General features: G+C 41.1%; 1 protein-coding gene across 4 annotated transcripts in view; it reads left to right on the forward strand.

Annotated features, from left to right (window-relative positions):
• Window positions 1–13,136, forward strand: part of rpap1 (RNA polymerase II associated protein 1) — a 40,509-nt gene that overhangs the window by 8,209 nt on the left and 19,164 nt on the right. The window contains exons 3-13 of one of the 4 annotated variants that reach the window (XM_061895825.1): window positions 1,880–2,005; window positions 2,092–2,126; window positions 2,198–2,290; window positions 4,320–4,494; window positions 4,569–4,727; window positions 4,870–5,058; window positions 6,270–6,377; window positions 6,461–6,561; window positions 7,457–7,558; window positions 7,635–7,802; window positions 9,007–9,183. In XM_061895825.1, the coding sequence (XP_061751809.1) occupies window positions 1,880–2,005; window positions 2,092–2,126; window positions 2,198–2,290; window positions 4,320–4,494; window positions 4,569–4,727; window positions 4,870–5,058; window positions 6,270–6,377; window positions 6,461–6,561; window positions 7,457–7,558; window positions 7,635–7,802; window positions 9,007–9,183 (1,433 nt within the window). Of the gene's footprint in view, window positions 1–1,879; window positions 2,033–2,091; window positions 2,127–2,197; window positions 2,291–4,319; window positions 4,495–4,568; window positions 4,728–4,869; window positions 5,059–6,269; window positions 6,378–6,460; window positions 6,562–7,456; window positions 7,559–7,634; window positions 7,803–9,006; window positions 9,184–13,136 lie in introns of those variants that run through there. The other 3 variants (XM_061895826.1, XM_061895828.1, XM_061895827.1) reach the window with 3 other exon arrangements.

The raw sequence follows: 13,136 nt of genomic DNA on the forward strand, positions 1-13,136 counted from the left end.
AAACCCTGCTTCCATATGAGTTGGGAAATTGTGTTAGATGTAAATATAAACGGAATACAATGATTTGCAAATCATTTTCAACCCATATTCAGTTGAATATGCTACAAAGACAACATATTTGATGTTCAAACTGATAAAGATTTTTTTTTTTTGCAAATAATCATTAACTTTAAAATTTGATGCCAGCAACACGTGACAAAGAAGTTGGGAAAGGTGGCAATAAATACTGATAAAGTTGAGGAATGCTCATCAAACACTTATTTGGAACATCCCAAAGGTGTGCAGGCTAATTGGGAACAGGTGGGTGCCCTGATTGGGTAAAAAAACAGCTTCCCAAAAAATGCTCAGTCTTTCACAAGAAAGGATGGGGCGAGCTACACCCATTTGTCGACAACTGCGTGAACAAATAGTCAAAAAGTTTAAGAACAACGTTTCTCAAAGTGCAATTGCAAAAAATTTAGCGATTTCAACATCTACGGTCCATAATATACTCAAAAGGTTCAGAGAATCTGTAGAAAAAAACCCATGTAAGCGGCGTGGCCGGAAACCAACATTGAATGACCGTGACTTTGGATCCCTCAGACGGCACTGTATCAAAACCGACATCAATCTCTAAAGGATATCACCACATGGGCTCAGGAACACTTCAGAAAACCACTGTCACTGAATACAGTTCGTCGTTACATCTGTAAGTGCAAGTTAAAGCTCTACTATGCAAAGAGAAAGCCATTTGTCAACAACATCCAGAAACGCCACCGGCTTCTCTGGGCCCGAGATCATCTAAGATAGACTGATGCAAAGTGGAAAAGTGTTCTGTGGTCTGACGAGTCCACATTTCAAATTGTTTTTGGTAATGTTCGACGCAAAGTTCAAAAGCCAGCATCTGTGATGGTATGGGGGTGCATTAGTGCCCAAGGCATGGGTAACTTAGACATCTGTGAAGGCATCATTAATGCTGAAAGGTACATACAGGTTCTGGAACAACATATGCCGCCATCTAAGTGCCGTCTTTTTCATGGACGCTCCTGCTTATTTCTGCAAGACAATGCCAAGCCACATTCAGCACGTGTTACAACGTGGCTTTGTAAAAAAAGAGTGCGGGTACTTTCCTGGCCCGCCTGCAGTCCAGACCTGTCTCCCATCGAAAATGTGTGGCACATTATGAAGCGTGAAATACGACAGCGGGGACCCCGGCGAGTTGAACAACTGACGCTCTACATAAAACAAGAATGGGAAAGAATTCCACTTTCAAAGCTTCAACAATTAGTTTCCTCAGTTCCCAAACGTTTATTGAGTGTAGTTAAAAGAAAAGGTGATGTAACGCAGTGGTGCACATGCCCTTTACCAACTACTTTGGCACGTTTTGCAGCCATTAATTTGTAAGTTAAATATTATTTGCAAAAAAAAAAAATAAAGTTAATGGGTTTGATTATCAAATATCTTGTCTTTGTAGTGCATTCAATTGAATATGGGTTGAAATTTTTTTTCACATCATTGTATTCTGTTTTTATTTACTTCCAACACAATTTCCCAACTCATATGGAAACTGGGTTTGTACAATGACACCACAGTGACCACGCTCCACTACACCCCTAAACACGCCTCCACCGTTTCAGGTATCTTTGCAATCTAGGTGAAACCCTGTAAAGCCCAAGTGTCAGATTGTGTAAATTGAAAAACATTGCCGCTATTGACCAAAACACAGTTGCATGGTGGGTATACCTCAACAAGTAATTCTCCATAATTCATTGACCATTTCTCTAATGACTACAACAACGTTGAGGATATCTGTATTACATGTATGCTAGCACCCAAAGCAATTTGACTTATGTTTCTCTATACTGAATATAAACTTCAAAATAAATGTTTTTGCTTTAAGATCTTCCGGATGAGCTTCCCTCTCTAACACCAGCACCTCCCAAAAAGTCCCGCTTCAAAAACAGCCGCGTCACCTTCGAGGATGAAGACGCTGGGGTGACACTGGACAGACATGACACCCACATAAGTGCTGTGCTCTCCAAGATCGTTGTAAGTAAGCATTGAGGAGGATAATATAAATAATTCATTTTTTTTGTATCCTCCCAAAAACAGCTGGAAACAAACACATAAGTAGATATTACAGTCTGGTAAAGTTTTGGTTATATTCTGTCATTTACATGAATGACTTCGTATTATTTTTTTTCTTTTATCTTTTAAGGAACGAGATACCACCTCCATTCCAATAACTCTACCAGAAGTTACTGGCATGGCGTTCCCCAAAGTACTACACCGCTCAGCAAGCAGCACTCAGGTATAAGTAAAATACATGAAAACTGACCACAAGCTCTAAATCTCTCAAAGATCAAAATATTTACAGTCATAGTAAATAAAGTGTGTTAAGGTATACATAAAAGTAAATTCCCATATTCAGTCTCTCTTTAGTCTCTTTTTTATGGCATAATGATAAATGTGATTATTTTGATTTCTGTATGTATTAGTACCTCAACCAACAAGCCCAATTGGTTCTGCGACAGAGCTCTTTACTCAAAACACTTGTATTTAAAATCAACGTTTCCAATCAAAATAAATTTAAATCAATTTAATTGGTACTTGGTGCCCAAAACAGCACCATTTGAACATGTAACATGCCTTTTAAAAATAATAACAAACTTTTGGATAAGAAATATTGTATTAAAAACAATACATAAGAATGTACTACTAACAGCTGCATATGTTTTATCAAGTAGTGTAACGATAATATAAAGCATTTACCTTGGAGAGCGGAATTCTATGGTATCTCTTTCCAGCTTCTTCTCTGTCAAACACGCCATCAGCAGCTTTTCCATATTTTCATGGATAATTGTCCGCGGTTTGGATAATATTTTACCTTCTTGGCTGGAATTAGGCTCATGATGCTTCAGTTTGGTGGAGAGTTGCTTGTATTCCTTCATGTGACTTCTTCCCAGAAGTGAAAATCAGTGTTGTGCAGCAAGCAGCATGCAAACTTTCTGAGCATACAAGGGGCCTAGATCTTCCTGCAAAAAGCAGGAATACCTCCCTATACTTTATCAAAATAAGATTTGTCGGGTTATATCAAGAATAATCCGCCAGTTGCGTTCCCAGATATGTCAAACTATCTTGTGCTCCAGACCTCATTCTACACAACAAAACTTGGAAAAACATTAATGCGTGCAACTTTTTTGTTTGTAGCTTGGTCAAGGACATTGGTATCAAGACTCTGTTCGCCCTTTTTGATTACCTTTTGAGGAACTCTGAAGAAATGTTTATCCTTTTAATGATTTGATTGAGTTGTACAGTTGAAAACAATGTAAGCTATTCGGCATTTTGCTTCTAGGAACGCAAAATGGCGCCGAGTACCCATTGATAACAGAAACTGCTTTGACCAACGCTTTGCTTCACCAAGTTGAGGATCATGTTTGTAATGATTTCTTTCTTTAATTAAATGGATGTCATCTACTTTGTCTCAACTTCACAGTTACTTTCTTCCTTCTCATGGTTGGAAAATCTAGCTATGGGATAGAGGAAAATCATTGGGACTACTCTGCCAGAGATCAGTTCCATCTTAACCATTCACTGTCTGAGAAGAGTGCAGAATATCCTGGGTGTTCGTCACTACCCTGCGCATCATCTGTTATACCTGCTGCCATCAGGCAGATAATACAGGTTCATACAGGCCTGAACAACCAGACTGTCTAACAGTCTGTATCCTCAGGCTGCTGAACACTACCCCCAATCCCTTTCCCTCTTCCCCTTCCTCCATCTGCCCCCCTCTCATGAACATTAGCCATGCACATTCACCTACAATAGTTCTGAACTACACTTTGATGGCTGCACTCTGGTCACTATAGCCATGTATCTGTTACAAAGTTGCAAGGACGCGAAACATTTTAATCTGTCAAATGTTTACACTGGGTTATTTATGGGGATTGTGGGGTTTTGATGTCACTTTACATCAAACTATGCTGTGTTGATGCTCTTAACTTAATTGTGTTGTTCTTATGACAATGATAATGAAGCTAATTGAAGCTAATGCCATCAAGTAAGACCAGATGTTTTGGGCAGATCTGATGGGGTTCACTATGACATTTGCTACACCCAACTAACGGCGGGGATGTTTCTAACTCAATCTTGTAACCTAAAAAATAACAATAACCCGAGAGACAGTCCTTATCTCAAAACACTCTTAAGTTGGGGCGTTTTTAAGTTAAGGTACCACTGTATTATTTATGTACAATGCTAAGTTTTGCTTAAAAACTAGAGATGTAATACTGCTTAAGAGGTTTCTGAACATTAATACCATCTTTCCCCTTGTCAAGCAGGATCCTTTCCCTGCCATGGGTAGGAAAAAGAGCATCTTTGCTTATCAGATCGCAGCTCAGAGACTAAAAGAGGGCAAGCTTCCTTTACACTTAGCGTCGCAAACCCCACAGAATCCCAAACCAAGCGAGCAGAACCTTCCTCCACAGAGAAATATGGATATAGATCTGAGTAATCGTAAGTAGTCATATTGCTTTATTTCTCTTTATTTGAAAATAACTGTGTGGTAAAATACTTAATTTCCTCAAAAGTGCCGGTCTCAATTTCAAGACTGGTGTCTGGTCAGGGACTTGGGGGCCCAAACAGCTCAGATGAAACCAAGAGGATCCACAGGGAGAATCAAGACAAGCTCCTGGCTATGTCCCAGTCAGAGATACTCGAGGAGCAAAATAAGCTCCTATACCAGCTTGGTAGGCAGTAAAGTTGTTAGTAATCATTTAATATGTGTGCATACAATGATTTGATAGTCTAATAGCACAAATACACAAAGACCTTTGTCTTTATTTTCATTTTGTTGGTCGCTTGTTGAAAACTATTATTTCTGCATGCCAGATCCAAGGCTGGTGGAGTTTGTTCGATCCCGCCGAGCTGACAGCTCCGCATGCAAACACCCTGAGGGCAAAAGCAGGGAAGGAAGTGTTCATTTCAGTTCAGGCTCCTCCAGCAGCGGCGTGCCCTCTTCAAAACTCAAAGATGTGACGATGGCAGAGGAAGAAGTGTCTCCGCAATCTGCAAAGACTGGTATGAGGATTGTAAAAACAAACTTCCTGATTACCTTTGACCTCTTGCTTTTGGCTGGTGGAGATCCAAATGAAGTCAATGCACTTAGGTTTTTTTGTTTGTCTATTTACTTTGCTCAGCTCGATAAATCCTTTAATCAGTCCTGATTCAGTTTGCTTGTTCAGTCAAGGAGATAAATTCAACTTGATGCCTGCCAACTTTCTGCACTTCTGTCCCATTGTTTTTCCCATTAATTGACATTACTAACTAATGATAATCTGAATGAAATCCAAAGCAAATGTATCATTTTTCGAAAGAGCTTGCATTTTAATTGTGTACATGTCTAAATTAACAAAACAAAACTTTAAGTCGTGGCGCAGTGGGAGAGTGGCCGTGTGCAACCCAAGGGTCCCTGGTTCAGTCCCCACCTAGTACCAACCTCGTCACGTCCGTTGTGTCCTGAGCAAGACACTTCACCGTTGCTCCTGATGGGCGCTGGTTAGCGCCTTGCATGGCAGCTCCCTCCATCAGTGTGTGAATGTGTGTGTGAATGGGTAAATGTGGAAGTAGTGTCAAAGCGCTTTGAGTACCTTGAAGGTAGAAAAGTGCTATACAAGTACAACCCATTTATCATTTATTTATTTAAGTTGCCCTCTGGTGGCTGTACTAAACAACAGCACTCCAACGGTTGTTTAACTTCCATCCATCCATTTTCTACCTACCGCTTGTCCCTTTCGGGTTCGCGGTTTAACATTTAAAATGTATTTCTAAATATTCAACAATTTTCTCTCATTTCCCTTTCTCTTGGACATGTTGCTTCCTGCACAGTACTTCTCTCTCTCCCTGATCTTACTCTCCCCAAACATCCATTATATAATTCTGTAACCTAAATAAATAGGCTCATTTTGCTGCATGACTGAGTTGTACACATACAGCTACTGTAAACACTGGCTTTACTTTTGCTTGATTTACTAGAAAGTCACTTTTTGCTTTTCTGTTACTTAGCCTGATGAAAGTTATGATCGTGGCTCACAGGAAAGATTATGTAATCGAATATCTCAAAATAATTTACAGAGCTGTTAATTCACTTATCATTATGCTATAACAAATAAGCTGTAACCTACTGCCGGTTTAATTTATAATAATAATATACGTCCTTGGTGGTGTGGAGAACAATGCTAAATCAGCTCTTCTAAATCCAATGTCTCCAATGTGTGTGACTTTAAACAAAGATCTTCCAGTACGACCTCAGAAGGAATGGGTCCACATGGATCAAGTGGAGCCAGATAAGCTGGAGTGGATGGGGAACCTGCCTGCACCTAGAAAAACTCGAACCAAACAGGAAAGGAGAGCATAACACAAACAACAGATACATTGATGAAGTTGAACACTACAAAACTGGTTCTATGCTTTTGTGTTGTTTAGGCAATGCAGGCCCGCTTTGATTTTAACGGATCTTTAATCCCTCCGACGGAGGATTTGCCCACCCACCTGGGTCTGCACCATCATGGGGAGGAGCCTGAGGTTTACATGCAACATGTTCTTTCATGATATTGTATTTTACATTACAAAATAAACCGGTATATATTTTTCCTGTATTATAGTATTTTCTTCAACAAGAACAACAACTTTTTTGCCTGGTTTTTGCTCATATTTTGCATTAAAATTCAGTCCTAAACTAAAATATAATTAAACATCTAACCATCCACCCCACTTATCCATCTAGTAGTTGTGAGGGGGCTGGAGCCTACCTCAGATGCTTTCGGCCAGAAGGCAGGCTACACCCTGGACAAGTTGTCACCTCATCGCAGGGCCAACACAGATAGACAGACAACCATTCACACTCACATGTAAATGTTTACCGTTTTGTAGGCCTTTTTAATAAATAATGTGTTTAAATTATTGAAATACCTCATCTAATGTTATGCAACTTCATACTAATTGACAACTTTGACATAATTTGATTAAAAGGCCTTCAATGGGTTGAAAAAAATCTTCAAAATTAATTATGTTTAGTATGTTTGTTTAGGTCAGAAGTTGATGGAGATATTTGAGCAAAAATGCGTGGGAAAAGATGTAAGAATCCAAAATGTTTTTATGTCCTGTTTGGCTTAAGCTATTGTCAAATAACAGCCGGTGTACCATACACTTGAGAAAGAATTGGACATTGAAATAAAAACATTTAACATGAAAAAAAACATTTTAGGAAAAATCATGTAAAATGGAGTAACAACAAAAATCTGTCCAAAAAATTCCTGAAAAGACACAAAAGTCAGCATTTGTTTCTTGAAGGTTAATTACAATTGGTCAGTGATTATCAATCCATTTTCCACCGCTTGTCCCTCTGTGTTGTTGAAATTATTATCAGACAGATTTCATTCATTGGTGGGCTAATTGTTTTGTGTATATCTTTCCCTAGCGTGCTGGTTATTCCCTGCAGGAGCTCTTTCTGCTGTCTCGCAGTCAGCTCATACAACAGAGAACTCTGGCCCTCAGCACCCTTGGAAACATCCTCTCAAAGGTTGACAAACATGTTCCCAGTCACAACCACAAGGATGTTATGTATCGCTTACAGGGTCGCATGTCTCCCTCTGCAGGCTCGTGCTGGAGAATACCATTCAACTCTGAAAGGCAGCATATTGTCGACTCTTCTCGATGCTGGCCTGATTTTCCTGCTCCGCTTTGCGCTGGATGACGGCGTGGAAGGAGTGATGGCCGCCACCGTCCACGCACTCAGAGCGCTTGTTGTGTGCACAGAGGACGAGGTAAGACTACTTTCAAGCATGATACACAACACTTGTGCTTTAAAGGCCTGCTGAAATGAGATTTTCTTATTCAAACGGGGATAGCAGGTCCATTCTATGTGTCATACTTGATCATTTTGCGATAATGCCATATTTTTGCTGAAAGGATTTAGTAGAGAACATCGATGATAAAGTTCGCAACTTTTGGTCGCTAATAAAAAACCTTGCCTGTACCAGAAGTAGCAGACGATGTGCGCGTGACGTCACTGGTTTTAGAGCTCCTCACATCCTCACATTGTTTACAATCATAGCCACCAGCAGCCAGAGCGATTCAGACCGAGAAAGTGACAATTTCCCCATTAATTTGAGCGAGGATGAAAGATTTGTGGATGAGGACAATGAGAGTAAAGGACTAGAAAGGAAAAAAAAAAAAGGAAAAAAAAAAAAGATGAGGGCAGTGAGAGCAATTCAGATGTTATTAGACACATTTACCAGGATAATTCTGGAAAATCCCTTATCTGCCTATTGTGTTACTAGTATTTTAGTGAGATTATATGGTATCTGAGAGTCAGAGGGGTCTAGCCACGGGTGTGGGGACCGCCAGTGTCTCTGAGGGAAGCCACGCAGCTGCTGCAGGACGCAAGCTCCGCTGATGTCCACGGTAAGAGCCGACTTATTACCACAATTTCCTCACCGAAACCTGCCTGTTGACATGTGGTCGGGATCCATGTTCGCTTGACCGCTCTGTTCCATAATAAAGCTTCACCTTCGGGAATTTTAAACAAGGAAACACCGGCTGTGTTTGTGATGCTAAAGGCAGCTGCAGTGCACCGCTTTCCTCCTCCATCTTTCTACTTTGAGTTCTCCATTATTAATTGAACAAATTGCAAAAGATTCAGCAACACAGATGTCCAGGATACTGTGTAATTATGCGATTAAAGCAAACTACTTATAGCTTGGATCTGGCTGGAAAAAAATTTCCGCTACAACCCGAGATGTCACGCAAACACGTCATCATACGCGTCATCATTCCGTGATGTTTTCAACAGGATACCTCGCGGGAAATTTAAAATTGCAATTTAGTAAACTAAACTTGCCGTATTGGCATGTGTTGCAATGTTAAGATTTCATCAATGATATATAAACTATCAGACTGTGTGGTCAGTAGTAGTGGGTTTCAGTAGGCCTTTCAAGTTTCAAAATAAATATATATCTTACCTTCCAGGAGTGTTTGGACCTCACCTTCTCCTGGTTTCGTGGCCTGGCATCCTTCCCTCTGTTGCCGTCGAAAGAGGAAGAGGAAGAAGACGACAAAAGTCTGGATGATATTTTGAAAGAGACAGCCAAGGAGAAGGAAGCGAGGAAGACTGATTATGATGTGGCTCGGCAGGACATTGTTAAGGTAATGCTAATGTACCTTTTGGTGGCACTAGCTCTTTACAATAGGACTAAAAAGACTTTCATTAGTCAGTCAACCAATCCCTAAAAATTATGTGCGGTCTTTCAACTTTGTCCAATATCCGCAATTTACGCGCACATTTTGGCCAATGAGCAACATTTTCGTTAATCAAATTAGTCTTTGAGCGGTTTGTTTCTTATGCAGACGAAGCAGAATCAATAACGTTTAACAATACAAACCCCGTTTCCATATGAGTTGGGAAATTGTGTTATGTAAATATAAACAGAATACTATGATTTGCAAATAATTTTCAACCCATATTCAGATGAATATGCTACAAAGACAACATATTTGATGTTCAAACTGATAAACATTTTTTTTGCAAATGATTATGAACTTTAGAAATCGATGCCAGGAACACGTGACAAAGAAGTTGGGAAAGGTGGCGATAAATACTGATAAAGTTGAGAAATACTCATCAAACACTTATTTGGAACATCCCACAGGTGTGCAGGCTAATTGAGAACAGGTGGGTGCCATGATTGGGTATAAAAGCAGCTTCCATGAAATACTAAGTAATTCACAAACAAGAATGGGGCGAGGGTCACCAATTTGTAAGCAAATTGTTGAACAGTTTTAGAACATTTCTCAACGAGCTATTGCAAGGAATTTAGGGATTTTACCATTTACGGTCCGTAAAATCATCAATAGGTTCAGAGAATCTGGAGTACTCACTGCACGTAAGCGATGATGTTACAGACTTTTGATCCCTCAGGCGGTACTGCATCAAAATCCGACATCAGTGTATAAAGGATTTTGCCACATGGGCTCAGGAAGACTTCATAAAACCACTGTCAGTAACTACAGTTGGTTGCTACACCTGTAAGTGCAAGTTAAAACTCTGCTATGCAAAGCAAAACCCATTTATCAACAACACCAAGGAACGCCACTGGCGTCGCTGGGCCCGAGCTCATCTAAGATGGACGGATGCAAAGTGAAAAAGTGTTGTGTGGTCTGACGAGTCCACATTTCAAATTATATCTAGAAACTGTGGACGTGGTGTCCTCTGGAACAAAGAGGAAAATAACCATCCGGATTGTTATAGGCGCAAAGTTCAAAAGCCAGCATCTGTGTTGGTATGGGGGTGTATTAGTGCCCAAGGCATGGATATGCCAAGACAATGCCAAGCCACGTGTTACAACAGCGTGGTTCGTAGTAAAAGAGTGCGGGTACTTTCCTGGCCCGCTTGCTGTCCAGACCTGTCTCCCATCGAAAATGTGTGGCGCATTATGAAGCGTAAAATACGACAGCGGAGACCCCGGACTGTTGAACGACTGAAGCTCTACATAAAACAAGAATGGGAAAGAATTTCACTTTCAAAGCTTCAACAATTAGTTTCCTCAGTTCCCAAACATTTATTGAGTGTTGATAAAAGAAAAGGTAATGTTACATAGTGGTGAACATGCCCTTTTCCAACTACTTTGGCACATGTTGCAGCCATGAAATTCTATGTTAATTTTTATTTGCAAAAAAAAATTAAGTTTATGAGTTTGAACATCAAATATCTTATCTTTGTATTGCATTCAACTGAATATGGGTTGAAAAGGATTTGCAAATCATTGTATTCCATTTATATTTACATCTAACACAATTTCCCAACTCATATGGAAACAGGGTTTGTGTATCAACTCTTTATCAAACAAACGGCAGCTTAAACCTACTTCCGGCTACAGCAATAAGCCTTTTAGATAATGTCGTTTAAAATATTTAGCAACACACCGTCATTCTGACTTCTTAGTTTACATGTATGCATATGTTTAGTTAATCTTTATTTATCCTGGGTAAGACAATTAAAAACAGATTTTCTAGCAAGGGCAGTATTTACATGTCAGAGATGTTGAAGTGTGATGATAATCTCGCATTGTCTCTCATTTACCAACACAAATTAGCACTATGGATCACTCACAACAGTTCACGAATGCTCTTAAGTGCTGCGGTAAATGTGTTGGATCATAAATGAATGTTTAGGATTGACGTAAACACAAACAACAGTCAGGACACGTCCCCCCACCCGAAGGCGGAGGGAGGCTACCCTCTTGTCCACTGGGTTGAACTCCAACGTGCAGGCTTTTAGCCGGGGGCAACAAGATTTGCTACCCCAGCTCGTCGCCTCTCACTGTGTGCAATGCCAGTGTGGAAGAGAGTCCAGCCCCTCTTGAGAGAAGTGGTTCCAAAACCCTTGCTGTGCGTGGAGATGAGTCTGACTATATCCAGCCGGAACTTCTCCACCGCGCGCACTAGCTACGGCTCTTGCCCCCCTGCGAGGTGACGTTCCACGTCCCAAGAGCTGGCTTATGTAGCCGAGGACATACTTGCCAACCTTGAGACCTCCGATTTCGGGAGGTGGGGGGCGTGGTTGGGATTGGGGCGGGGGTTTGCAGTTGGGAGCAGGGCGTGGTTAAGAGTGGAGGAGTATCTTTATACCTGTTGTGTGCGCAGTTGTGCACTGCACTTTCTAAAAGCCGTAGATGTTATTGTCACATATGCATGATCATACTTGCCAACCTTGAGACCTCCGATTTCGGGAGGTGGGGGGTGGGTGGCATGGTTGGGGCGGGGGGCATAGTTGGGGGTGGGGCGTGGTCGGGGAGCGTGGTTAAGAGTATCTTTACAGCTGTTGTGTGCGCAGTTGTGCACTGAACTTTCTAAAAGCCGTAGATGTTATTGTTACATATGCATGATTGATTGATTGATTGATTGAAACTTGTGGTAGTATATTGCACAGTACAGTACATATTCCGTACAATTGACCACTAAATGGTAACACCCCAATAAGTGTTTCAACTTGTTTAAGTCGGGGTCCACGTTAATCATTTCATGGTACAAATATATACTATCAGCATAATACAGTCATCACACAAGTTAATCATCACAGTATATACATTGAATTATTTACCGGTACATTATTTACAATCCGGGGGGTGGGATGAGGAGCTTTGGTTGATATCAGTACTTTAGTCATCAACAATTGCATCAACAGAGAAATGGACATTGAAACAGTGTAGGTCTTACTTAGCGTACAGTAAGCAGAGAACAAAGTGAGTTTAGATAGCATAAGAACAAGTATATACATTAGAAATACTTTCGATTATTTGCATTAGGTTATTTACAATCAGGGGATATGGGATGTGAATGGAGGAGGGTATTAGTAAAGGGTTGAAGTTGCCTGGAGGTGTTGTGGTGCATGTGCAGTAGATGGCCGTATTGTCCTGTTTAAGAGTGTCACAACATTGCTGTTTACGGCAGACGAACTGCTTTACGGTAGACGAAAACCTGACTGCTGTTGTTGTGTGTTGTTACCGCGCTGGAAGGACGTTAATGAAACTGCCCAACAATAAACCCACATAAGAAACCAATAACTCGCCCTCGATCATTCTACAGTTATAACGTCATTGGGCAGACACACTGTTAATAATGTGGGAAAGCGGACGCGAAAACAGGCTGTCCTCGCTCAGGTTCGCATAGAGCTGGAGGGGGCGTGGCCTCCAGCTTCACCTGAATTTCGGGAGAAAATTTGTCCCGTGAGGTTTTCGGGAGAGGTGCTGAATTTCGGGAGTCTCCCGGAAAATCCGGGAGGGTTGGCAAGTATGGCTGAGGATCAGACCGCCAAGTGCCCTGCCCTCGGCTTCCGCCCAACTCACAATGCACCCGACCTCTATGGCCCCTCCCATGAGTGGTGAGCCCATTGGAGGGGTGACCCACGTTGCCTATTCAAGCTGTGCTCGGCCGAGCCCCCTGGGGACAGGCCCGGTGCCCCGCGTCCGGGCGAGGGAAATCTGAGTCCATGTTGTTGCATTCTCATAGAAGTCTTCGAGATTTTTCTTTCTGTAATTATAATTAAATATTGCTAATATTAGTTATAAATAATTAAAACAGTACTGTAATTTGACAATGAG

The sequence above is a fragment of the Nerophis ophidion genome, linkage group LG03 (assembly GCF_033978795.1).
Source record: "Nerophis ophidion isolate RoL-2023_Sa linkage group LG03, RoL_Noph_v1.0, whole genome shotgun sequence".
NCBI classification, from domain to species: Eukaryota; Metazoa; Chordata; class Actinopteri; order Syngnathiformes; family Syngnathidae; genus Nerophis; species Nerophis ophidion.